This window comes from Heterostelium album (genome assembly GCF_000004825.1).
Source record: "Heterostelium album PN500 unplaced genomic scaffold PPL_contig1, whole genome shotgun sequence".
NCBI classification, from domain to species: domain Eukaryota; phylum Evosea; class Eumycetozoa; order Acytosteliales; family Acytosteliaceae; genus Heterostelium; species Heterostelium album.
In genome coordinates, this window is record NW_008805078.1 from 86,726 (window position 1) to 113,569 (window position 26,844).

Genomic DNA, 26,844 nt, shown 5'->3' on the forward strand with positions numbered 1-26,844 from the left:
CTCATATGTGTGAAAAAAAAAAAAAAAAACAATTTTGAAAAAAATATTATTAATAAATTGTTTTTTCATTTATAAGTTCAGTTTAGTTCAAGTGTTGTATAATAATAAAATAATAAATAAGCATAGTTTAATAAAGTTTAAATAGTTAAGAAAAAAACATTGTAAATTGAATTGTGAATTGATATTATATATATATATAGAAGTTAAATGAAATCAAATCATAATCCTGGTGGAAATAGTGGAGGTGTTTTAGGACCAAAGGATGGTGGATTGGGCGGTGCCAACAGCAACAACAGCGGCGGCGGCGGCGGCGCCAACAACATGCTGCTTGCACAACAGAGTTCATTCTCGATTCGCGACAAACAAATCGAGAGTTGCAATCGCATGTTGAATATCAAGTCGGGTGGCAATCACGACACCGGCAAAACCAACTGGCAAGAAGTCTGGAAGGTTCTGGTGTTCGATCAGTACTGTAGCACTATTATCGCACCGATTCTCACTAAGGGTCAGTTGCGTCAACAGGGTGTCACTCTGCACTTGCAGCTGCACAGCGATCGCCAGCCGATCCAAGACGTGCCCGCAATCTACTTTGTGATGCCGACCTCTGATAATGTGCGTCGTATCGCAGAGGACTGTCGCCAGCGTCTCTACGACCAGTTCTACATTAACTTTGCTGCGAAGGTGTCGTCGGCGTTGCTCGAGGAGCTGGCGACACTCACCATTCAGTATGACTGCGTGCATCTGATATCAAAGGTGTTCGACCAGTATCTCAACTTTGTATCGTTGGAGCGTGATCTCTTTGTTCTGAACTCGCCTTCCTCTAGCTACGTTTCGTTCAACGACGACACCATCAAAGACACTCAGGCGCAGGCAAACATCGATGTTGTGGTGGACGCGCTCTTCTCGGTGCTGGTGACGATGGGTGTGATTCCGATCATCCGATGTCCAAAGAATACAGCGTCCGAGATGATAGCGATTGCGCTCGAGAAGAAGATCTCTACGCACATCACAAGCTCCGGCAGTTTGTTTACCAACGAGGGTGTCTCCAGCTACCAGAGACCGGTGCTGGTTCTGCTTGATCGTAACATCGATCTCTCGGTGATGCTGCACCATCCCTGGACATACCAAGCGCTGTCCCACGACATTCTCGACATGAATCTCAACCGTGTCAAGGTAGACGTCACCACGGACAACGTCACCAAGCGCATGACCTACGATTTGGACTCGGCAATCGACACGTTCTGGCAGAGCAATAGTGGCGCGCCATTCCCGTCGGTTGCAGGCGAGGTCAAAGCGACGATCGACGAATACACCGCCGACATGGAGAAGATTGGAAAACTAACGGATATCTCGACGGACGACAACTTGGATCCCGTTCCCAACAACAACAAACAGCAGCAGCAAGACAAGGCAGCCAGTGCCGCAGGACTTGGCGACCTCGTAACCAGACTCAAGGAAAAGAAACGATTGATCGACTTACACACACATCTAGCGACAGACTTGATGAAGCATATACGTGACAGACAGATCGACTACTTCTTCTCGATGGAGGAAGCAATCATCACACGTTCCATCATCGACAAGAAAGAACTGACATCGCTAATCACCAGCCCAGTCATTGGTAGCGAGGGAGGACGTGGAACTCTCGCCGACAAGATTCGTCTATTACTCATCTATTTCCTCTCGTCGAGATCACCCGTTCCCGAGATGGATCAATACGAAGAGGCGTTGCGCGGTATGGGTGCGGATCTCGCGCCACTCGACTACTTTAAAAAGACAAAGGCATTCAACGATTCACTGGCGATTGCACACTCGTCGGCATCGTCGGCTGGCGCCAACCAATCCGGTGGATCATCGATGAACAAACACGTCGGTGGTTTCATGCAGATGCTCTCTGGCTACCAGCCAGTAGAGTCGGTCACCAATTTCTTCTCACAGGGAGTGCGTTCCCTCCTGCCAAAGAGTAAAGATCTCTTTGTCACCCGAGTGGTCGAGTCGATCATGGAGTTGAAGAACACGCTCGACGCCGACTACCTCTACCTCGACCCCAAGATTCAAAACAAGACAAACGTACCTCGTCGTACCTCACCCTTCAAAGAAGCAATCGTTTTTATTGTCGGTGGTGGCAACTACGTAGAATATCAAAATCTTCAAGACTACACAAAGAAACAAAACAAAAAGATCATCTATGGAACAACCGAATTATTAACATCAAAACAATTTTTACAACAAACAAAAGAATTAAAAGAACATTTGAATAAATAATTTATTTTCTCTACTATTATTATTATTAAAATAATTTCTTTACTTTTCCAAATAAAAGTTCATCTTTTATTTTTATATCTTGTCTAACTAAAATGGAACATCAATAATCATAGTCTGATTATGTGGTGAGTGAATCGTTCGTTTTGTAAAATGTGGTTCTCTTGAAATCTCTATTCTTTTTCGTTTTTCTAGAGATTGTTTTTGGGTTGAAGTTCTTTGCTATACATTCACCTGTTAGTCGAATATCTTTCTTTAGTATGACTGTGGACCAATAATTGATTTTTTCTTTGTTTTTTTTTTTGAAAATAAATGCAACGTGGTGGTTTATAATCATTTTGAAAATCCATTAGATCAATCAACTTCCTTAAAAAGGGATACATTGTCAAAAAGCATCAGTTAAAAATTAAAAAATTCAAGTTTTTGAAATTTTTGAATTTAAAAAAGGTGAGTACCCTCATATCCTATGACCCTCAAAAAAAACAAATCAAAAAAAAAATAGCAAATTCTTTATTGGGGACTAGACCAGTGTTTTTTTCACAAACGGGTGTATCGTTGAAAATACATCGAGCACAATGTAAAAAAGGTTGTGTTGATTTGAGAGATTTTATCTTTTTTTGAAACCACTCGCTTGTCCTCATTCTGTGATATACCTACGTAAGCATTTAAAAATGAAACAAAAAATTTTCCACAAATGAAATATGATTAATGTCCAACAATAGAAGGTTTTAGCGGGTTAATTAATGGTGACATCAAACTATTTCTCATAATCATATTTCCTAAAAAAAGATCTAAACAATTTTTTTTACTGAAAAAAAGTTTTTATTAAATAAAACAAATGAAATTTTCTGTTCAACAAAATGGTTTGCACTATAAATAATCCCATGGGAGTCTCTCGGCCCAATCATTTACTAAAAGACAATCTTGTTTGAAAATATATTATAAGTACTTATCTTATCTTTTAAAATATATTTTGAGGAAATATTTAATTAGTCTAACTTTTAGCTTTTTTTTTTTTTTACTACACTTTTCTTTGGATCATGACTTGGCTGTTCTTAATTAAGATTTAAAAAAATGAAAAAGATATTATCTTCTTTTTTATTGGTTTGTTTTCTGTTGGTTGTAACCGCTGCTGAATTGGAGTCAAATACTAATTCCGGTGACATTGAGATAAACTTTGAAGGAGATGGAAATGATTTCGAGGCTTTCGATGTAGAAGATCAGGATGCTGCTGCTCTCTCTGACTTTGGAGTGTTACCACCAGTGATCATTCCACGTAGTAACTCTACTCTTTTCACTCAACACTTCCAGAGCTACAACAGTCGTTTGTTCCATGTTCCATACAGCTACTTCATGCCAAACAGCGCCAAGCAAGTCTCACAAGCTTTGACATACGCTCGTCTCAACCGTCGTCGTGTCACCATCAAATCCGGAGGACACTCTTGCGAAGCTTTGTCATCGGCCGACAACACCGTCGTCATCGATATGTCAAAGATGAAGTCAACTCAAATCGACATGGCAACTCGTCAGATCAAAGTGCAATCCGGTCTCAATTGGATGGAATTTTACAACACCACCGTTCCACTTGGATTGGCAACAGCCGGTGGTTCCTGTCCAACCGTTAACGTCGGTGGTCTAATTGGTGGAGGAGGAGCAAACTACTTGGCTCCACGTTACGGTTACGCCGTTGATAATGTCGTCTCCATGACCGTTGTCACAGCCGATGGACGTATTCGTAACTGTTCACCAAACCAACACAAAGATCTTTTCTGGGCTATGCGTGGTGCCGGTCATGGTGGTCTCGGAGTCATTGTCGATGTCACTCTCCAGCTTCACCCAATCGAGCCAAAGCTCTACAGAAACGGTGTCAAGATGACATTCGATGTTTTCCAACAGGTTTTATTGTTCGTCGATCAATACTCAAGAACCATGGACCAAAATATCTACATGAATATGTTTGCAGGAATGAAAGTACTTACTGGACCATCCTCAAGATATGCTCGTTGCAACTTCTTCTACAATGGTGATCCAGCCGTCGGTGACACCGAGTTTAGAAAATTCTTTGGTGCACTCCAAGCTGTTGTTCCAAGTGTCACCACCAATTTCAATTCGACACCGGTTGGATTCGTTCAGATTCTCGGTGGTATTGCCGATCCACCCATTGCTCGTTCCTACACTCGTGGTCGTTTCATGGAGAATTGGACTCCTTTGACTGCCGATCTCTTGGTATCGATGTTTGATAACACCACTGTGCCAGTCATGACCAACACCTCTGACACCACCGCCAATATCTTCTTTGAAATGTATTTCCACGGTGGTCAAATGCAAAACAAATCTAGAAACTTCAATGCATTCGTACATCGTTCTGCACAATGGTCCGCATCCATTGCACTCAACTATCAATCGGCAGACAACGATCAAGTATTCTCTACATGGGACAAGAAGGTCGCTCAAAAAATGACTCTTTTCTCAAAGTCTATCTACCAAAACTACCCAGACACTGACTATCCAGATTGGGAAAGAGCTTATTACGGTGAAAACTACTGGAGATTGCAACTCATCAAATTGAAATACGATCCATTCAATTTCTTTAATTATACCCAATCGATTAGACATCCTTTCGCATAAAATTTGTAAACTAATAATATAATAAACCATAGTTTCTTTTATTTTATTTTTTATCTCTACTTTTGATAAGACAAAGTTTCAAGTAGAAAATTTGTTTTGAAGAAGAGGGTATGCAAATATTTCTTATGATTTTAGATTATCTTGAGTTTTATAATTAAAATGTAAAACATATAACTTTAAATATTATAGAATAAAATAAAATAGAACGACCAAAGTAGAAAAAAAATGCCAAGTTTTTTTTTGAGATTTCTTTAAGATTTGTTTTATTAAATAGGGAATAACAATAAACAAATAATGACAATATTTGAAAATAGAATCTATAGAGTAATAATAGAATATCTTTGGTTTGATAGTAAGAATAAGAGTTATGCAAGATCATTGTGTTTGGTCAATTGGTACTTCCACCGTGTCATATGCTCTTTAAATGTTAGTTTTAAAGGTAGTTTCAAAGATTTAAACGAGTTGTTCACTCATCATTTTCAGAAACAATCATCATCAGATTCATCGTCATCACAACAATTAAACAAATGTGCATTGTTTAGTTCTTTGACAGAGTTAAGAATTGGTAGACATTACTATAGAGAACCTATACCATATGATGATCTGAAAATGATTTTACCGAACATTCGATCTTTTTCCAGTTTAAGACCACGTGAATACAAATTGATGGTTGAAAATGGAATGCACTCACTCGACTATTTGGAAGTAAATACAGATACAGAAATTGATTTGTATGCAGAAAAGTTTCAGTTGTTGTCATCCAACTTGAAACATCTAAAGATGGTCGTGCACCGAGTAGATTCCCTCTGTCATCAATTCGAAACTTACTTTCCATTCACTAGATATCTGGTGTCAGAAGCATTTCAAAAGTTGACATCTCTCGACATCGTAGATACCAATACACTTGGCAGTTATTGTTACTTTATGGCCGATAGTAGAGATTCATCGATATTGTTTGATGGTCTCCTCAATTTTCAATCTCTTCAACACTTGGGTTTCACATTCGCTTATGATATAGTAGTAAAGACCGAGTTCCATGATGTACTTCTCGAATACCTAAAGAAGCAAAAGACATTGAGAAGCTTCCACTTTCCACACAGGTTTCATCAAGAAAATAACCGTTGTTTAAGGCATCTCTTGAAGAAATCATCGATTGAACAAATCTCTGTTAATATTTGTGAACTGATTTATTGGGAGTTTCCAAATATCAATCGAAACAACCTCAAGAAATTGAGAGTCATATCAGATCTAAACAACAGGTTGGATTATGGTAATTTAGCAAGCGTAAAACATGTTAAAATCATTCAAACCAATTCAGAATGGTCTAAACTCTACGAAATCAGATCTCTTTTAGAATCACAACAAGAAGAGCAAGCTTTAAAAGGATTCCATGCAAACAGAGTATTAAAGTGTGTGATTCATTTTAATAATTTTACAGAAATAGACAGTGGTTTTCTTGAATCTCTCAAGAATAACACAACTCTCAAAAGATTTCACATTCGATACCATCGGTTGAAGGGTTGTCAGACAAACATCAATGACATACTGAAACCAATCGATGATATCATTCAGACACATCCAACCATAAGAAATAAAGAATCTTGGTTGTCAGAATATAAATGCAAAGCCGAAGATCTTTAACTTATCAGGAATTAATTAACAAATAAACAAATTCTGTTAAATAATCAATTATTATCATCACCTAAATCTCTCTTTTACTATTATACTACAATACAGGATATTTATATTTATCTTTAGAGATGTGTACAGATTCTTACATGATACCTTAGAAACAGGTCTAAAAAAAACATATTTCACTAGTTTTATATATCTTCTATTTAAACATGTACCCTCTTTTCTATCTTAATTCATTCTCTTTTCTTTCCTGTATAGTTATGTGCTAAAATGGGAGAACAGTCAGGAGGTTCGCTATGTCGATTTGTTTTTGTTTTTCTCAATAGCTTTAATTGACTTTTAACATGTGATGATGAAACCTGTTTTAAAAAACATACTTCACTAAAAGATAGTTTTGATTGATCAATCAAAATCTAATCTCTTTTTTGTTTTGTGACAGGTAGATAAGATAATAAAATTAGGTGTATTTATATGGATAATGATTGAATTTCGGTTAATTGAACTAGGTAAAATGAAAAGTATTCAATCCCGATTCACTTTTTAAAAAGATAGATTTTTTGTTTTTTTTTTTTTGGTTTACCACCCATTTTTTTTAAAAATAATATCTTTCCATGGAACAAACCCAAAGGATTTTCAAATTTGAAAATAATTCGATTTGGAATACAAAACTGAGATACTACATATCTTGATTGATTTTTATTTAATGTTGATCATCTCAAATGCCCATTAAATCGTTAATAACTTTCTAAAGAAAAGGAATTTTGATAAAATCTTTGAAAGAACTTAAATGACCAAGTTCTTTTTGTTTTTTATTAATTTTAAAGACTCAAATAAGAAATCAAAAAAATAATATTCATTTATCACAACAAACAATTTATTATTTATATATTTAAATATATTAAAATGTCATTAGAGGAACAATTGAAAATATTAAATCAAAAGATTAAAAACAATGATCCTATTGAAGAGATTGAAAATTTTTTAAATAATAGTAATTACTCTTTTTATATTTTAAACTTCAGAGGAATTTCATATGAGTATGAAAATTTCAAAAAGTTAAAAATAGATAAAACAGAACATATGTCTATTGATGAAACACATTCACCGATGTACTCTCTTTATACGAAACACCGTATTGAAGGAAAGAATCTTTTGGATGATTTCAACAATATGACATTATCTGAGAATTCAGTCGATGCCAAAGCAAACACAATTCGTGAAGAGATCACAAACAATGAAAGATTGAATAGTGGCTACTATCACATTGAAAAGGGTGCTGAAGATAAACATTATTTCTCCAAGCTTCTTTACTTCCTTTCTCAAGAGTACTCCCGAGATTACGATGCTTTCGATGAAACCATGCAAAAATTCCAAAACGATCCATCGAAGGGTGGTGTCGCCGCCGCTGGTATTCCAAATATGAATTTCTTTGTTTCAACTTCTATGGAGCCTGACCACGCCATCAAATATGCTCTAGGTTTGAAGATTTACCATTCACGAGAACGAACAAATAATCCATTACCCACCATCTCATCTATGTACTCACCGGCTACGCCAGTAGCAACTCCAGTAACTCTAGGTTCTTCATCGAAAAAAACACCAAAAAAAGGCAAGAATGATGAAACACCAAAGCAACCATCATCAGCTCAGAAACTTTTGGATTACAAAAATTATTTGAAAACTAAAGTTGAAAGTGGTAAAGGCGAGTATCCTGTGGGAAAGCTCTACATTATTAAATCATCGATCACCGACATCCTCAAGGAGCGACCAATTGTGCCTTGTAACCTCTTGAAGAATGGATTCATTAAGCTAGTCACTCTTATCGGTAGCGAGAGGGAAGTGTCATTCATATCGCACATTGGAAGTAACCGAGTGATTCACCAAGAGGTATTAACCTTCGACAGTTATAATCTTAATGATACGGAAGCAAGAGTTAATACCATATTGAGAGAAACCACCAGAAAGATCGAGGCGTTTCATTACAAATGGAATTTAGGTTCCAATAAAAGACATGTAAGAATTTATCAATCATATGATGGTGGATTCTGCTTGAACCCCGAAACAACTCCAAACCATAGTTCAACAACTGAACAAAGCAGATCTCTTTACCATATCGATTCTACTTTTAGAAATTTGATGGGACTCATCTATGGTCACTATTATAGCAACAATAACAACAATAACTACAATAACAACAGTAACAACAACAACAACAACAACGATATGGAATCGAAACTACTTGAGCTTTTCCAGAAACATTATGGATCCTTAGCAACACACTCATCTACAACAGATGAAAAAACCATTACAACTACTAAAACAGAAATCGCTCCACCTGTAGAGCCACCAGTATCTACAGGATCTATAGTGGCAACAAGAAAAACCAACATTGCCTCCTGTAGTATTAGTAGTAGAAGATACAAATGCAAAAGTGGATCCACAACTAAGCACAGATAATCCTATTTCATCAGCCAACATAACACCGGTTCAATCACCAGAGTTGCAACCTAAAAAAGAAGGAGAAGAAACAACCAAAAAAAACATCTAGAAATGAGAAATTATAAACAATGTGATTCTAATAACATGCTGACATTAAATAAATAAATCTGATCAAAATTATTTGCAAATAAATAAGAGGAAGTTAGTTTTTTTTTTTTTTGTAAAAAATTAATTAATTTCAAATATGAAAAAATTCTGTTTGAAAAATGAGTGACAACCACTCTCGAATATGTGGGAATTTTTTTTAAATTATTTATTTTGTTTTTTGTTTTTTTTTTAATTTTTCTTTTACCCACACACAATTTTTTTGGTTTTATTCATAACAATACACAAATATTAATTAAAACAAATATATATAATTATATTATATTATATTTTTAGTCAGTCAATTTAATTATTATTAATTTTAATAGATCATTTTTGTAAATATTTAGTTTTTTTATTTATTTTTAGTTTTTATTTATATTTATAATTTTATAATTGTTATTTTTATTTTATTTAATAATATTTAGAAAAAAGATAGAAATAGAAATAGAATATAGAATATAGAATATAGAATAGTTTATTAATAAAATGTGGTCACAAGAAGATGATATTAGAAAGCCACTGTTGAATAACAGTGGTTTTCCATCTGATTACGAACAACAAAGAGAGTCTGGCTCGGGATCATATCGTAGCGGCAGCGGCAAGTCAACGTCGAGAAAATGCAATGACATTCTATTTTTGATATTGTTTGTCGGTGTGCTCATCGGTATGGGTATCGTATCGGGCATTGCCTACAAGCGTGGTGATCCATCGCAATTGCTACCATCGAACGAGTACATCGACCATCTCGGTAACAGCACCGAGGGTATCATCGTCAGCGGTGTGCAAGACGCCGTCGCACAAATGCGTAAAAACAAAGACGTACTCATCTACTCTGTTGCCATCTCCATCGTCGTCGCAGCCGTCTGGATGGAACTCCTCAAAAACTTTACTCGTCTCTTTATCTACCTCACTCTCTGCATCGGTGTAGCACTCGTCATCTGTCTCGGTGCACTCTTTATCTACTTGGGTCACAAAGAAGGAAGTGAAAGGTAAGCTAAACTAATATTAACTAAAAATAGTGTATAAACATCTTAACTAACAAACAAACTTGTTATCCGATAATCACTTACTTAGTACTATGATTGTTGGTGGATGTGTGATTGCATTGTCAGCACTGTTGATTGCAGTCATTCTGTATTTGAGAAAGAGTATCGATTTGACATGTGCAATGTTCACAGAGACTTGTCGTGGAGTACAAAGATCACCAACTGTTTTCGTTGTTGGATTCATTATTATCTTGTTCTTTGTTGGATTCATTGCTTATTGGACATCGTCGTTGATCTACTTGTTCAGTATTCCGGGACACAACATCGAGTGGGGTAGCAACAGTAGCGATAGCAACGAACTGCCACACTTTGACACAAAGATTCGTAACTTGATGTTCTTTATGATCTTTGGTTTCTGCTGGGTCACCAGTTTCATCTCGGCCGTCTTCCAACACGTCGTTGCCGGTGCCGTCTCACACTGGTACTTCTCGCGTGACCCAACCGGACAAACCGAAGTCGGTTCACAGAATGCATTCGGTTCGCTCGGTCGTGCACTCTCTACCTCACTCGGTTCACTCGCATTCGGTAGTCTTATCATTGGATTCATCGAGTTCTTTGAGTGGATGCTTCGTATCTCCAAGAAGGTCAACGCCGAAAACAAACTCGTCGTAATGCTCCTCTCCTGTGTCCAATGTATTTTGGGTTGCATCGAAGGAATCGTCAAGTGGATCAACAAATTCGGTTATATCTATGTTGGTAAGTTTTAATCATCTAATACTTTATACTAAAAATAAGATAACAACATCGCGCTAACAAATTGACAATCTATTATTATTATTCATATTATAGCTATGCATGGATATAGTTTCTGTACAGCAACAAAATCATGTTTTGAATTGATTCAAAGACAGATGTTCTCAGCTGTTATTATGGACTTTATCGGTTCATTTGTATTATTATTGGGCAAATTCTTGGTGTGTGCAGGAACTGCTTTGTTCTCATCGTTGATTCTCTACTGCACCGGTCGTTCTCTCAAGGAGAACGCTCTCACCGTTGGTTTGGCAGCACTGTTTGCCTTTTGTATCGCAAATATCTTTACACACATCATCGGTATCGGTACAGACACTATCTTTGTCTGTTACCTCGAGGATCTCGAAGTCAACGGTCCATCGAACCTCTTTATCTCCAATGATCTCCACGATCTCCTCCAAGAGAAATGTAACGAAACCAAAAAGAAAAATGATTCAAATTAATTAATTTTTAAGAATAATCATAGCAACCTATCAACCTTCAACATCAAAATCAACACCATCAATCAACAAACCAATAGACAATTAACAATTATATATATTATAACAATCTATTTTTTTTTTTAACAACACAACCTCCTCCCCAAAAACTCTATTTTTTATTAAAAAATTACCATTTTTTTTTTTAACAAAAAAATAATATCTTATCTTATTTTATTTATTTGTTATCCATTTGATCAATTTTATTTATTTTTTAGTTATGATTTATAAATAATGATAAAAAATCATCAACCACACTTTTAACCACACTTTTTAATTTACTTAATTTTTAAATGACTTTTATTTGAATTATTAAAATTCAAATAATTGCAACCAAAAACTCTAAGTTTGATGAAAAATTATTCAAATATTTATTAAGATGATTATCAATTTAAGTTAATAGATACCAAGAGAAAGATATGAATAGAATTCAAAGTAGTATAAAAGATATATTCAATCAATCGTTGAATTCAGTGAAGCATAATATTTGTTTGAAGAGATGTAGAGAGATCGACGAGAAGTACCCGAATATCAGAGAGGAATCCTATCAATTCATGATTGATTTGGTAAAGAAGATCATGGTAACCGATGGTCATTCCTATGAAGTAAATAACTTTTTAGAATTCATTGCAAAGTTATCTACCTTTTTATATTTTAAACATACAACCACTACTTCATCAACATCATCAACAACAACATCATCATCATCAACTCTTTTATATATACTTATGATAGATGCATGTAAATGGACAAAGAGTCAGAGTAAAGATATAAGATTAAGATCATGTCAATTACTTAGAGATATACTGACGATACTAAAGAGTAATGATAATGAAATAGAGTACATATATAAATATATTCATTCAAACTATTGATACATATACATACAATATTAATATTAACTTTTATAAAAAAAAGTGTTGTTCTGTTTGATAAAGCAATAAAGAGACTTGGTCAGAGATTATATGATAAGATTACATCCGTTAGAGTTATGGCGGTACTTGCAATTGTTCATCTACAGGATGCCAAAGATAAAGATGACAACGTAACCACAATGTTACTAGAGGTATTAGAGAATGACTCATCTTCAGAAGTAAGAAAGACAATCATCCAGAACATGGCTATCACCTACAGAACACTCTCCAGTGTCATTCATCGTGTTAGAGACAGTGATCCTTATATTAGAAAGAAGACATTCAATGTAAGTAATCCTATCTTATCTTTATTAACAACAGTTAATTAATGAATGTTTGATTGATTGATTGATTTAGTTCCTTTCGAAAAGAGTGAAATTAGATTTGATTGACAAGGTGGAATCCAGAATATTTTTGATTGGTGGACTGCTGGATAGCGATGACAATGTTAAGAAAGCGTGTCAGGAGATGATTTGTGATGGCTGGATGGAGAAGTTGAATAACGATTTCGAAAAGTTGCTGTCGTTGTTCGATATCGAGAGGAATGCCGGTGTTTGCGAGCGACTCTTGCGATGTATCTTTGAGAATGGCATCTATCCAACGTTGGACTTCAATGTCAACACGCTGCAGTCGGCGCAATCGATATTCTGTTGGCGATACTATCTTGACTATCTAAAGAACCACCGTCCGACAACCGAGCAAAATACCGGTGGTCTACTTGTTCTCGAGCAGGAACTGGACAGAGTGACACCGAACCCTAACGAACTACTCGACAACCTCCAGCGATTCAACGTCGTCGATCATTCATTTATACTCTGTCAACTCTTTGAAATTATCAATCAATCCGATAACCCTGATCCATTGTTCAGAGATAAATGTTCATCTTATTTCCGTATGTTTATTATAGAGAATCTTTGTTACGAGTATCATATAATATATATTAACGATGTTGTTATTATATTTTAGGTGATTTATTGGCATCATTAAAAGTTGATATCAAAGTGAAGAGAGTTATATTGAATACTTTGAGATCATTGTATAAAGGAAGAAGAAAGGAATTCAAGTTGTTTATTTTGCCGATAATATCTGATCTTGGTGATCCCATTGAAGGTGAGAGAGAGACAGAGGATATATCGATTATTAGAACCATTCATACTTTGACGATTATTTCGGATTTCATCGAGTATGCACATCCTATTTTCGATAAGGTAGAGGTTCATGGTCTTTACAGTTATATTCTCGAGTGTTTGAAACTCTTACACAACGACGAAATCATACAACTATCAATAAGATGTGCAAGTTTATATTTCAATTTAGATACTGAAAATGTATGTAATTAATCAATCTTTAAAACAACAATAATTAATAACAACTAAACTAACTAATAATCAATAATGGTAATATATATATTAATATATATCTAGAAATGTAGATCAGATTGGAATATTATTTTATTATTTATTCATCAAAATAGTAATATTAATATAAAGATAGAAGCTATTGCTGTAACGTATACAATGATTACAAACTATAGATGTATTTATATTATACTTATTAATTTATCAAACCAAACAAATTATAGACATGTTTCGATATTATTCTTAGTAAACCATCGGATAATACAGTTGAATTCTGTCAAAAGTTTATAAAGACTGTCAAGACCATATTGAATATCGATCATCAAGCGTCAAACGATCTTGATCCAGAGTATATCAATATTATATTTAAAGGTTTATGTAAATTATATTATTTAAATTATTGGACTGATCAAGATGTAAGTGTTAACCTATTTAATAGTAAAAACAAATTTGATATTAATCAAATTGATTCCTATTAAAATATATTTAGGATTTCCAAATGTTGGTTACACATTTTTTCAATCCTATCAAAGTTCCAATCGCTCATAATACATTCGATGAATTTGTTAAAACATTTGTACATATATCCAAAGCAAACATGTTTAAATTTACAGATACATTCGAAACGGTTTTAATAGAATACTATCATCTCTATCAAGATTATAATAGTCCAGATGATAAAAAGAAAACCATTCAAAATATAGTTAATTATTATGTTTCTACTATTAAACCTAAACATAAACTTCAGTAAGTAACTAACAATAACTATACTCCATTTTTATATTCATGAATATAATTAGAAACTAAATCCAATACCTACCTATATTTATTTATTTATAAATAGGGAACCTGTTGTTGCTGAAATAATGTTATCATTGTTAATTAAAATGTTAAAACTTATCATTTATTTTACAAAACGTATGTTCATATTATGATTTATTATTATACTTTATTTTAATTCAATGTTAATATTTTAATTTTGAATATAATATAGATGGAAATACTCTGATTCTTTGTGAAACTGTCAAGTATTTTTATGTTCCGGATGATCAGTCTATATTACCAAGGTTAAAGGCGTTCACAATGATTGCAATGGAAAGATCCAAGAAGAATAAGAAATCAATGACCTTGCTTCAACATTTACAGAAAGACATCGAGAGTAAATGTCCAAATGCACCAAGCGATGATGATTTACACACTGCAAGAAATCAAGTTAAATCATTCTCCAAACATTCAAACAAATATATAGGTATGTTTAATTTTATTATAATTATGATTATTATAACTAATTCTTAAAAAACTTTTGTTTAGATAAAAGATCGGTTGAGGAGGATGAAGATGATGATGACAATGATCAAGATGACCAAAGCGATGAAGACGATGACTCCAATGAGAGCATTGATGTTGATGTTTTAGAACCAGATGTATCAGCTGATTCGATCGAAGAGATTGAAATATCAGATGACGATGACGATGATTATATAAAGAAAGCAACTGATATTTCTTATATTATCATTGAAGATGATGATGATTCTGCAGAAGTTAAAGAACCAGAAGAACCAAAACCAACTGTATATGTCAAGAAAGAGGTGAAGAAGGAACCAAAAGAAGAGAATAAAGAAAGAGATACTAGTAGTAGGGTAACCAACAGAGATAAAGAATCAAAATTAACAACAACCAAACATCAACATAGAGACAGAGTCAAGGAAAAAGAAAAAGAAAAAGAAAGAGGAAGGGAAAGAGATAAAGAACAAGAATCAAACGATCATAATCATCAAAAAGATAAAGAGTTTAACATTGAAGAAAGACCACAAAAGAAACAAAAGACAAATTGTATAATAATGTAAAATAATAAATTATTAAAATATATTGTATTTATAAACATAAATTATAAGGTATTTTTTATTTTACATTTACTAAGTTCGATCTTAGTAAAAATTTTTATGATTATTTACATTGTTTAGTTTTTAGTTGTTTGTATATACATTTTTAGTGTTTAAAAAAAGATAGATCATATTTGATATAGTCTTGTGAAGTTTTTGTAATTATATATTATTATTATTAGTCGACCACCATTGATAACATTACTTATTGCTTTGACTCCACTGGGACGAAATAAGACTTCAACATTGAATAGAAATAGGAGGACATTGTTGCCTCATTGCTGGTGACTTCTAATTTCTTTTGTTGTGAAGCTTGATTTTGTTGGAACTTCTTGATCATTCTATCGATATTTATATCCTTCTTGAGCTTAGATGAATTACGTTCTTGGAAGTTCTTGATGATCTTTGAATAGTTTTCTTGTTGCTTAATCTTAAAGATATGTTGACCTTGACTCTGTGTAGTTATTAAAAAAAAAATAATTAATGTTAGAATGTTAGAAGATAAATATTTTTTTAAATAATATGAAATACTAACAGATCTTGACATATATCTTGACATGATTGCCAATGAAGATAATCTTGATGAGTTTTGAATTAAATGTGACATTATATTATATTATTGGATTTTAAGAAAGTAATAAATAAATTTGATTTGAAAATTGTTATATATTTGTTAATATATTATTATTATTATTATTATTATTTGATGATTGTTTAATGTTTTAATAAAAATGAAAATTCATTCCTTTTATAAGTTTGTTGTAGATCAAAACCAGTCAGATTGTTTTTAGTTATTCCAGAATAATTCAGATAATTTAAAAAATTGAGAAAATTGTTTTATTAAAATTTTAATTTAATTGATTTTGGCAAAAACCAGGTTTTTTTTTTCAAATTAATTTTAATTTTTTATATTTTCGCGATATCAATGTCATTCGTGATCATCATCACTTCGCAGAATACAAAAAATTTAAATTTGATTTACTTTTTATTTACAAAAAAATTTTTTTATATATTTAATTTTTATTTATTTAATTTTTATTTATTTATTTTTCTTTGATTTCTTTGATTTTGAGTTTGACTTTTGAGATTGATGTTGTTGTTGCTGCTGTTGTGGTTGTTGTTTAGTTTCAGGTTGCGAAGATGATTGTTGTTGCTGTTGTTGTTTAACGTCTTTTTGATCCTTAATTACAATGTCGTCTCCATCCTCTTCGGATGGCTGTGAAAAGATCAAATCTCTGAATCTCTGACTCTTTTGATATTGCTCCATGACTTCGGTCGGTGGGAAACGTGAGATTTCACCCTCAGCGTCGAATTCGAAACCAATGTTTTGAAGATCACGTCTAAATTGTTTCTTCCATTCATCATCCGATAGCTTTTTGCCTGGTGCTGTATTTGCTGTTTGCTCGCCAGTCGAGAATAGCTCTTTTGGTTGTGTCTTTGGTGTGAATTCTCTCATGAAAATATCATACCAAGTTGATTTATCTTCTTTATCCTAATGAATGAGCAAATAATGATAATTGATGATGATCAATACATAGTTCATTAATTAAATTCAAATGAATTTCAAGTGAATCATAACTTACAGTTCCTAAATACCACAAGGTGGTGAATACAACTGGCCATTTCAGACAAAGCAAAGCTGTGAAACAACAAAACTCTATACCACCATTATAAAATTGACTGCCAATCAATGATTTCCACTGATCTGAAGGACTATTTAATAGAATATATTGAGAATGTTAGAGTTAGTATATGTTAAAACTCTAACTAACTCTATATGACATACTTTGATTTTAATTCTTTAAATAAAGATTTTGCTCTCCAAAAGAATAATATACAAACTACGACAAACATTAAGATTGTAAATATATCTGAAATAAGAGACATACTAAGCGAGTGTACTCTCTCTTTAAAAGTGTTGCCTTCACCTTCACCTTTTACTAGTGAAACAACTCTCCAACTGAAAATAACCAATCCAAGTTGGACTAAAAATACTATATTGCTAAACATATCTATTTATTTATCTGTTTTGTTATTTATACTCAAGAGTCTATCTGATTATTTCTTCTAAAATAATAAATAATAAAAATCATTGACTGACTAAAAAAGTATGTAACAAGTTTAATTAATTTGGTGATGATCAACGTTTTTACCCCGAAAATTATTACCAAATTAATTATTTTTTATTATTTTTTTTTGCCATCAATAAATTACTGATTTGGTAATGAATTAGTTTTAAAAATAATTACCATTGCGAGTAACATTAACTAAAAAGTTCATAATAAGAGTTATAGAGCTAAATAAATAATATTTGATTAAATATTTACATTTTGTATTTATTAATTATAAATTAGTTATTATTATTGTTATTGTTATTATTTTCATCATCATCTTCATCAGATGAAGAGAAATCGTCGTCATCATCATCGTCGTCATCACCGAGTGCAGTGATGTTAACGACTCTCTCTGATTCCGGAATGAGATCATTAACTTTGCCAATGGCTTTTTCTAACTTTTTGTGAGAATGAATTTTCGAGTTGAAGCATTTCGTCGTCTTCTTGCTCGAGTTGCGATTTCGAGAGTTCTGATTCGTTGTCGCCACCGGTTTCCATTGAGGCGGCAGTCGGGTCATCCAGTGCGCCAGCTGTGATATGTCCACCGGATTTAATGAAATGAGATTTCGCTTCGTTGTAATCCTTGAGATAACGTAGGTATTTTCGGTGGAGAGCGTCAAACTCTTTCTTCTTCTCGACCAGTTGATTGGTGAGTGACTCGAGCGTTGATTGCGACGCGCTGTTCATCAGGTTGGCCGAGACTGTCATCTGGTTGCATGCATCCTCAGCATTCTTGAGCGCGCGTAGTGCACGTTTCTTGCATTTCTGATACTCCATCTCGACAACATACTTGTCCTCTTGGTAACCGAGCATCGTTGGACCGGTCCATTCCTCCTCGAGCGTGATACCGGTATACGAGAAATCCTGTTTGTGATTGCTGTCCAGCTGTTTGATGATATTGAGTGCATCGGATTGCGAACCGGGCAACAGCTTCGATTCACCTTTCGAGAATGTTACGATCCAATTTTGATTGGCGTCCATGACAAACTCTGGTCCAAACGTGGTGGCGATGAACTGAGTGAACTTGGCATGCTTACGAATGATCTTTGAGATGGCGACACGATAGGTGTGATCGAGTGCTGCATCGATTTCATCGAGCAAATAGAAAGGCGCAGGATCAGTACGTTGCAATGCGAAAATCAGGGTGAGTGCAACCAGTGTCTTTTGACCACCGGACAGCTGCTTCATGGTGTGTGTTTGATGTCCTTCACCAAAGGAAACTCTAATACCGATTCCAGTGTATTCCATATCGTCTGGCTTGTGCAGCACACCGTTTTGATCCCACTCGTTCGGTTCTTCACCTTCGTCGTCATTGTCAAACTTTCGTTTGATGATCAAGTTGGCGTGTCCACCCGGAATCATCTCTCGGAAGATATCAGAGAAATGCTTACCGACACCCGAGAAAGTACGGGCGATAGCTTCATCCTTTTTAGCATCCATCGTCAAAATGAGATTGGTAATGGCTTTAACAGATTCATCGAGTTCCGCTTTTCTCGATTGCAAGCCGTTACGCACTTCCAGCGCACTCTTGTATTGTTCATCGGCCTTCAAGTTTCGCGCGGTGTACTGCTTGATCTCTGCATTCACCTGTCTCAACTGTTCATTCGCTTGTTTCTTTGTCATTCCTTCGAGACTCTCGAAATTCAAAGATTGTGCTGTCGCCTGTGCTTTACTCTTGGTGCTAGAGGTGGTGTGATCCTTCAGATCGATGACGATTCTCTCGAGTTTCTTGGCGGTTTCACGCAGCTTTGTCTCGGTGGCAGTGACCAACTCTTTCTTCTTGGCAATGTCGGTCTTCAATTGCTGATATCGCTCTTGATTCGGTGTTTTCTTTTCATCTTTAAACTTCTTGATTGTCTCTGCAAGCTTGCCGACCTCATTGTCTTCTGTCTCGTAGGCAGTCTGCGCTTCCTCCAAAGCCGAGTCGGGACTGCTCTCGTCAAACTGACGCAGATGACGAATCTCCTCTTCGATATCCTTCATTCGCTTTTGATGATTGTTCTTCAATTGATCTTCCATACGATGACGGGTCATCTGAAGTTCCGATGCTTTTTGTGTCAGACTAACCTTGTCCTCCTTCAACTTCATCGTTTGCTCTGTCAGTTTGGCAAGTTCCTCTTTCTCCTCCTCCGTTAGCGTCGTTGCAAAAGGCGAGTCGATCTGTTCCTCGTGTCCTTTAAGCTGTCGCTCCAAATTGGAATACTCGACTTGGATCGTCTTGAGAATAGTTTCCTTCTCGCGAATGGCATCGCTAAAGTTGGAGCTGGATCCGCCCGACTGCTGCTCCGTTTGGAGCAGTTCGACTTGCGCAGAGACAGTATCACGCTCTGCTATCTTTTGCGAGATAGTCTTGTTTACTTCGGCAATATGTTTCTGTTGCTCTGCGATTGTCTTTTCATTGTCGACGATATCTTGGTTGGCGCGCTCCAGTTTCTCTCGCCACTGGAGATAATCGAGGTAGGCGAGGTAACGCGAACGCGTCGTGTTGTGATAACCACCCATAATCGCACCCTTAGCATAGAACAAATCTCCATCGGGAGTAACACAGTCGACGTTCTCCTTTCGCAGCTCTTCGGCACTCTCGTTGTTCACGCAGAACATCGTCTTGCCAAAGATGATCTTCACTGCGGTCTCAAACATCGGATCAAACTCGAGGATGTCGATCAACGGCTGATACTCGTCGGTTGCTTTCGGCAGTGGTTTAGCACTCTTCTTCAGATTGAGACGATTCAACGGCATAAAAGTGATACGTCCGACACTATCGGTGTTGATCATCTCCAGCAGCTTGGCGGCAGTGTCGTCAGTGTCGACGACGACGTGGAACAGATTGTTGGCACCGATCGTATCGATTGCCTTATAGGTATTCTCATCGCGCAACGCGATCAGCTCAATGAGCGGACCGTACACACCAGTGATTTTGCCGTCGGCACGTAGCTGGTTTATCTTGGCGATACCCTCGTAGAGACCACGCGGCACGATCGACTGCAAGTGTCGCTCCGCCCGATTCATCTGATCTCTGACATTCGCCAGATTGGCGCGATGCATCTGTTCATTCTGCAGGTAGATTCTCAGTTGTTTCTCGAGTGCTTCACGCTCTCCCTTTACCGTGTTGATCTCCGCCTGAATCTCTTGCATCCTTGCTCGCTCCTCCACCTCTTGATTACGCATCTCCACCTTTGACTGTTCACGCTTCTCAAACAGCTGTTTCGATCTCTCCAGATCGCCATTGATCTGACCAATCTGATTTCCAAGCAACTTTATCGATTCACCAATATTCTTACATTCATTCTTCAAGTAACCATCTCTTTCCGCCTTTGATTTGAATTTCAACATTCCTTGTTTCACATACAATTGATTCAATCTAATTTCATTGCTTGAGATTCTACAAGATATTAAGAAAATTGTCAATACAGTTAGCTATTAACTCATCATCAGCTATCTATCAATATCAACAGTTACTTACTGTTCATCTAATGTTTTCAGTTCTTCATCGATTGATTCAATGAGTGGTAGGGTATCAGAGATTTTCGAGGTGGTTGAGGTTATTGACTTTTCGAGCTTGTCGCGTTCCGCGCGGAGTTTGTCGTATCGCGACTTTTGTTTCTTGGTTAGATCTTTCAAGTGTTTGAGATTGACTTCTACTTTGGCGCGACGCTCCAAGTGCTCCTCGAACAACTTCTCCAGTGATTCGAGCTCGAGACGGTCGCGCTTCGTCTCCAGGCCGCGCTCGGCCAGCAGCGTCGACTCCTTTCTCAGCTCCTCGTGCAACCGCGTCAGTTCCTTGGCGGCACGATCCGCCTCGATCAACATTGCCTCTTTGTCACGCTCGTGACCGCGAATCAAGTCGGCGGTGAGCGACTGGTCGATTTGCGCGATGTACGCTTCCAACAGCTTCTTGTCGGCGCGCAGCTGCTGGAACAACAGTAGTTCCTCGCGCTCCTTCTGCAGCTGCGCAATCTTATCGTCCATATAGGTGAAGTACTCGTCGATCTGCACGATCTTCTGTTGTGTGTCCAACATCATCTTGACCGACTCGGACTTGCGCTCCTCGTAGACACGCGCACCTGCCACCTCCTTCAGCAGCTCTAGACGCGCCTGATTGTTCATCAACGCCAAATCGGTGATCTGACCCTGCTGCACAATGAAATAGGGATTGGAAGCCGACAGACCGGCCGCTTCCATCAAACTCTTCACATCGGATTTCGGTATCTTTTGTTTGTCCAACGAGTATTCATCTTTCGTTGCACTGAACGATCTTCTTAATGTAAATGATTTCTTTGGTATCTATATATATATATATGTTTTGTTTTGTTAATATCATGTTCATTGTCTAAAAACAATATCGATAACAATAATCAATTCAATAGTTACAGGAAATCTATTATCGGTATTATCAAATTCAATTTCTATATATCCACTTTGTACTGTTTTCGAACCGTATGTAAACAACAATTTGGTACGTTCTTCCTTTTGACCACCACCTAAATCACCCAACATAAATCTAATCGCACTGAATAGATTACTTTTACCTGCACCATTTCTACCAGCTAAGTTATAGTTATAGTTTCATATTAGTATTTATAAAATAGATATATATATTTATTATTACATACTAATTACATTGAAACCTGGTGAGAATGTATTCGATGCCAAATCTAAATGTTGATATGATTTGAAACCTTCTATCTTTATCAATTTAATAAATACCATTGTATAATTGTTTTTTTTCAATTAAATAAATATTAATTAAATAAATAAAAATATATATATATTCTATTATTTTTGTTGTTGTTGTTTGTTAAAATCTATTAAACATTATAATAATATATTAATTAGATCTATACTAATCTCTATTAATAAAAATAATAAAATGAATGATCAATGATAATTATCTTTCCAAGAAAAGCGCGCCAAAACTTTTTTTTTTTTTTGAAAGAGTTTTAATTTCAATGAGGGGAAAATAGTTTATCATATAACTTAACTTAGTTATTGGAAATAAAATACAAACATATTATTATTGCATTAGTATTATTATTAGCATTGTAAATAGATAGATAAATATCTAAATAGATATTATAGTTATTATTATTTTTATTATTAAATGGGACCAAAAAGAGGTAAACAAGTAAAGAATAATAGTAGAAAGAAAAAGGCAGAAGAGGAGAGTGAAAATGAATCCGATGTAAATGAAGAAGAGGTTGTACAACCTGAGGATGAAGAGATGAAAGAGGATGTTGATGATAAGAAGAACAAAAAGAATACTCCAAATAAGAAACAAAAGACATCTGCGACAAGTTCTGTTGTTCCAACTTCACCTTCTACTGGTAGGCCAAAGAGAGCTGCCGCTGTAGCCGCTGCCACTAAGAAGGCAAAGTTACAACCAGATACAGAGCCATCCGATGATGAATCTGACAATGAACAAACACCATCAGAATCAGAAGAGGTAGCTAGCAGCAGTGAAGATGAAGAAACAAACAACAGCAAGAGAAAGAAGACAACAACAAAGAAACCAACTTCACCGGCCAAGAAGAAGCCAGCTGCCAATAAGAAGAAACAACCAACTTCACCGGCCAAGAAGAAACCTGCTGCTGCTGCTAAATCAAAGAAAGTAGAGCCGGAAGAAGAACAAGAAGAGGAAGAAGAAGAAGAAGAACAACCAAAGAAGAATGTAAAAGGAAAAGGAACAAAACAACAGCCACAACCACCAAAACCCAAACCACAAGCAACAAAGAAGAGAAAAGCAAATGTTAGAACAACAGAATCAGATGAGGATGAAGAAATAAATTATGATGAAGAAGAAGAGGAGGAACAAGAAGAAATAGAGATGGAATTTAAAAAACCTACGACACCAACCAAGAAGAAACCAGCAGCAGCAGCAGCAGCAAAAGCATCGTCATCACAAAGTCAGTCATCTCGAAAGAAATCCGGAACTCAAAGTCAATCCAGTCAAACTCCCAAATCGAAATTAATATCTTTCGAGCCAAGCAAACTAAAGAAAGCATTCAACCTCAAGAAATTGAATGTCGATCGTCTCAACGACGAAGAATATCTCAAACCTGAACAACCAGTTGATAAACTAATTAAAAGATTAACCGTAAGTTGTTGTTTACGAAACATTTACTCAGAAATAACTAACTATCTATCCTGGGAATATATTATTTTTAGAAACTGGAAGATTATTTATCAAATGTATCACAGACTGAATTTGAAGGATATAATGACTCCGTGTTGAAGATGTTGTTGGCCGATGGATTGTTAAAGTCAAAGAACGATGAGATAAAACTGTTGGTTGGCTGTTGTCTGGTGGAGTTGTTCCGTCTGAGTTGGCCAAACGTACCGATTGAAGACGAGGAGCCGTTGATGTCGATCTTTGAGTTGTTTGTCTATCACTTGTTTGGACTGGACGAATTGCTAAAGAACCATGAATCGCTATTCCCTCAGTACTACCATCTCATTGAGCGGTTGGCATCGCTCAAGGTGTTCTCGGTGTTGGTCAAGCTCGACAGTCAAGGACTGCACGACTTCCTGCGCTCGACGATCCACCTGATCGATGATTCACTACCGCCTTCGCTGCTCCCGCATCTCAAAGCAATCGTGAGTGCAGTCCTGCAGAATCTCGAGGACTACAACGTCAAGGTGATGGACGCGCTGGCCGAAGCGATGTTGGAGTCGGAGCGCGGTGTTATGACAACGCGTGGCGAAGTGACGCGCGCCATTCTCACGGAGAACAAACAGTTCTTGGAGGAACTCTTCAAGGCGTATGTTAGGGAGATGGTCGGTGGTAGCAGTGAATCCGAGTTGAAATCGCGAAAGAATGAGATTATCTTGCATCTCCACAAGTATCATAGAACGTTCCTCGAGGAGAACGGTATCTTTGACTTGGCCATAGATCTGCTGAATCCCGACGCCAAGATTCGTAAGCAATGCGTGGTGATAGTGTCGCATTTGTTCTCGAGTGAACCGCATCTCGATGAAGTGTACTCGGATCTGTTTGTCAGATTCCTCAAGCGTTTCCTAGACACTGAGAAACGTATCCGTATGATCATGTTGGAGTTTGCCAATATATATCCGGTCGACTCGACCTACAGTGACATTGTGCTCGACTATTTGATATTCCGTTTGAAGGACACGGAAGCCGATATTCGTGCTATGACAATCCAGCCGGTCTGCGAGTACATCATCAAGCGAACGAAGCTGTTGACGCCAAAGATGCTGAAGAACTTTTACGATCGTGTGCGTGACAAGGACAGCAACGTTAGAAAGCGCGCAGTAGTAACACTCTCCAAGGTGTGGAAAGCGTTGCGTGAGAAGAACGGACCGATCGAGGACTGGCCCGCTCATCTCACCGAGTGTTTCGACTGCATTCCAAACGTGTTGTTCTCGTGTCTGTCGTTGCACGACGACGATCGTTTCCGTCTGGAGGTGGCAGTTGATACCATCTTGCTCGAGTGCTACGAAGCGCCAAACGAACGTACCGAAAAGTTCATGGAGATCTACAGCTATCTCGATAATAAATCGAAGGAGTATCTCTTTTCCTACCTCGAGAGGAAGCGTGTCGTTCTCAAGGAGTTTCTCCAGCTGGTTGAGGTGTACGAGGAGAGTCCCGACGACAAGAAGCTCATCGAGAAACACATTGGCTACGTCGATAACTTTATTCCGCGTTACTCCAATGAGAATACCAAGACTCTGTTGAAACAACTACTACAGCCATCCAACAAGAAGACACTGGCGCTTCTCAAGGACATCAGTGACCACAACACATCGCCACAGGAGCAATACAAGATAAAGGTAGCCATTCTCGAGAAGGCATCGAAATCCGAAGGAGTATTCTCTGAATTCATCAAATACTTTGCTTTCCTACTCAACTATACATTCATTTCAAAGTACACTTTAGAGTTCATCTTGGAGTCTGTAGTCAACGATCTACCAGATCCAGGAAGTTCAACATTCGACGAGAAACGATATCTTAAAGAAAAGAAAAAGACATCCGACGATTTAAATAATTCTATTGAAATATTATTGGTAAGTAAATTTATTACTTTGATATTATTCATTCATAACTTCTTGATATTAATTTTATATATTTCTTCAGAGAGTATCAAAGATTTCACCTATTCTTTTTGAAAGTAATGCAGACAAGTTGATCAATTTACTGTTCCACTCAAAGACAATCTCCGATAATTTCGTTGAAATCATTAATAATGTTGTTGATTACTTACCGAAACTATCAAAGTCACCATTAAAGTATGTAGTATTCATCAAAGTTTGACAAAAGAATTATGTATATTAATAACAACTATTTTTTTTTAGGAAACTTCAAACAGCTTTAACTCATCTTTGTCAAATTGGTGAACCAAAGATTGTAAAGAAATCATTTAGAATTTTGGTAAAGTTGACTTTGAATAAGGAAGAGTTGAGTAAGATCATTTCGGATTTGGCAGAGCAGTTGGTTTCGACATTGGAGAAACCAAAGAATGTCATTGCAACTCTGACATGTCTTGGTCTCATTGCCAGAGATCATCATACGTTGATCGATAGTGAGATGTACGAGTTGATCGAGATCTTTGTTTACAAGGGTGTGATGACTGGCAAATCAAAGGTGGAAGTGAATCTAAAGGAGCAATGGCGACACCTGGATGTACAGTATTCAAAGGAGGTGCTGCTCAAACTCTACGGAATCTACTACCTCGGTAACTACTTGCGTGGTCTACCATCGAAGCTGGTAACTCGAAAGACGTACGAGTTGGCAACGTATCTCTATGATTTCCTCTACTTGCCGGAGCGAACCGCCAACATGAAACCAATGGAAGCGTATCACATCAAGCTGGCAGTGAACATCGAGGTGATGCGTATCACTCAGCAGTATCACTTTACCCTGTGTTTCCAACCGGTTCATTTCGTTGGATTCTGCAAGGTCGCTCTTGTAAAGACAGAGTTGCGACACACCGACACACTGCAACACCGATTCTTCCACAAACTCGACAAGTCGGTGCGACTCAACCGTATTCCGCTGCGTTTCATGGCGGCGTTTGGACTGACCGCGCAACAGCCAAACAGTCTTGTCAACATGGTCAAGAAGCAGGTGTCTTCGATCATCAAGATGAAGCGTATGACGATCGCGCGTCTCAGTTCTACCACTAAACTCGAAGGTGAATGCTACCCTGAGGATTCGTTCTACTACTTTATCTA

The 26,844-nt window shown here is 36.5% G+C and overlaps 12 protein-coding genes across 12 annotated transcripts; 8 read left to right on the forward strand and 4 right to left on the reverse strand.

The window, feature by feature from the left end:
- Window positions 1-207: 207 nt before the first annotated feature.
- PPL_00879 (uncharacterized protein) lies at window positions 208-608 on the forward strand (the record flags this gene model as incomplete). Its single annotated transcript, XM_020571899.1, has 2 exons — window positions 208-505; window positions 544-608. 2 exons carry the CDS (start codon window positions 208-210, stop codon window positions 606-608), a joined length of 363 nt encoding a protein of 120 aa, XP_020437757.1.
- A 419-nt stretch (window positions 609-1,027) lies between these two features.
- PPL_00880 (uncharacterized protein) lies at window positions 1,028-1,123 on the reverse strand (the record flags this gene model as incomplete). The annotated part of the gene is made up of 1 exon (XM_020571900.1): window positions 1,028-1,123. One exon carries the CDS (start codon window positions 1,121-1,123, stop codon window positions 1,028-1,030), a length of 96 nt encoding a protein of 31 aa, XP_020437758.1.
- Window positions 1,124-1,206: 83 nt separating this feature from the next.
- scfd1 (Sec1 family protein) lies at window positions 1,207-2,265 on the forward strand (the record flags this gene model as incomplete). Its single annotated transcript, XM_020571901.1, has 1 exon — window positions 1,207-2,265. One exon carries the CDS (start codon window positions 1,207-1,209, stop codon window positions 2,263-2,265), a length of 1,059 nt encoding a protein of 352 aa, XP_020437759.1.
- A 1,071-nt stretch (window positions 2,266-3,336) lies between these two features.
- Window positions 3,337-4,890, forward strand: PPL_00882 (FAD-binding oxidoreductase; the record flags this gene model as incomplete). The annotated part of the gene is made up of 1 exon (XM_020571902.1): window positions 3,337-4,890. One exon carries the CDS (start codon window positions 3,337-3,339, stop codon window positions 4,888-4,890), a length of 1,554 nt encoding a protein of 517 aa, XP_020437760.1.
- Window positions 4,891-5,115: 225 nt separating this feature from the next.
- Window positions 5,116-7,359, forward strand: PPL_00883 (uncharacterized protein; the record flags this gene model as incomplete). The annotated part of the gene is made up of 3 exons (XM_020571903.1): window positions 5,116-5,122; window positions 5,165-6,299; window positions 7,350-7,359. 3 exons carry the CDS (start codon window positions 5,116-5,118, stop codon window positions 7,357-7,359), a joined length of 1,152 nt encoding a protein of 383 aa, XP_020437761.1.
- A 69-nt stretch (window positions 7,360-7,428) lies between these two features.
- PPL_00884 (uncharacterized protein) lies at window positions 7,429-8,982 on the forward strand (the record flags this gene model as incomplete). The annotated part of the gene is made up of 1 exon (XM_020571904.1): window positions 7,429-8,982. One exon carries the CDS (start codon window positions 7,429-7,431, stop codon window positions 8,980-8,982), a length of 1,554 nt encoding a protein of 517 aa, XP_020437762.1.
- A 615-nt stretch (window positions 8,983-9,597) lies between these two features.
- PPL_00885 (choline transporter-like family protein) lies at window positions 9,598-11,350 on the forward strand (the record flags this gene model as incomplete). The annotated part of the gene is made up of 3 exons (XM_020571905.1): window positions 9,598-10,100; window positions 10,186-10,853; window positions 10,947-11,350. The coding sequence occupies 3 exons, from the start codon at window positions 9,598-9,600 to the stop codon at window positions 11,348-11,350; spliced, it is 1,575 nt and encodes a 524-aa protein (XP_020437763.1).
- A 455-nt stretch (window positions 11,351-11,805) lies between these two features.
- Window positions 11,806-15,658, forward strand: PPL_00886 (uncharacterized protein; the record flags this gene model as incomplete). Its single annotated transcript, XM_020571906.1, has 12 exons — window positions 11,806-12,208; window positions 12,325-12,587; window positions 12,658-13,192; window positions 13,267-13,336; window positions 13,445-13,628; window positions 13,725-13,805; window positions 13,883-14,074; window positions 14,149-14,405; window positions 14,503-14,576; window positions 14,653-14,907; window positions 14,970-15,501; window positions 15,652-15,658. 12 exons carry the CDS (start codon window positions 11,806-11,808, stop codon window positions 15,656-15,658), a joined length of 2,853 nt encoding a protein of 950 aa, XP_020437764.1.
- An 88-nt stretch (window positions 15,659-15,746) lies between these two features.
- On the reverse strand, window positions 15,747-16,148 carry PPL_00887 (uncharacterized protein; the record flags this gene model as incomplete). Its single annotated transcript, XM_020571907.1, has 2 exons — window positions 15,747-15,995; window positions 16,077-16,148. 2 exons carry the CDS (start codon window positions 16,146-16,148, stop codon window positions 15,747-15,749), a joined length of 321 nt encoding a protein of 106 aa, XP_020437765.1.
- A 432-nt stretch (window positions 16,149-16,580) lies between these two features.
- On the reverse strand, window positions 16,581-17,551 carry PPL_00888 (uncharacterized protein; the record flags this gene model as incomplete). The annotated part of the gene is made up of 3 exons (XM_020571908.1): window positions 16,581-17,033; window positions 17,125-17,254; window positions 17,328-17,551. The coding sequence occupies 3 exons, from the start codon at window positions 17,549-17,551 to the stop codon at window positions 16,581-16,583; spliced, it is 807 nt and encodes a 268-aa protein (XP_020437766.1).
- A 340-nt stretch (window positions 17,552-17,891) lies between these two features.
- On the reverse strand, window positions 17,892-22,365 carry PPL_00889 (structural maintenance of chromosome protein; the record flags this gene model as incomplete). Its single annotated transcript, XM_020571909.1, has 5 exons — window positions 17,892-18,007; window positions 18,033-21,037; window positions 21,119-21,939; window positions 21,994-22,202; window positions 22,269-22,365. 5 exons carry the CDS (start codon window positions 22,363-22,365, stop codon window positions 17,892-17,894), a joined length of 4,248 nt encoding a protein of 1,415 aa, XP_020437767.1.
- Window positions 22,366-22,756: 391 nt separating this feature from the next.
- On the forward strand, window positions 22,757-26,796 carry PPL_00890 (uncharacterized protein; the record flags this gene model as incomplete). Its single annotated transcript, XM_020571910.1, has 5 exons — window positions 22,757-23,749; window positions 24,400-25,677; window positions 25,748-25,899; window positions 25,966-26,406; window positions 26,589-26,796. The coding sequence occupies 5 exons, from the start codon at window positions 22,757-22,759 to the stop codon at window positions 26,794-26,796; spliced, it is 3,072 nt and encodes a 1,023-aa protein (XP_020437768.1).
- Window positions 26,797-26,844: the final 48 nt, after the last annotated feature.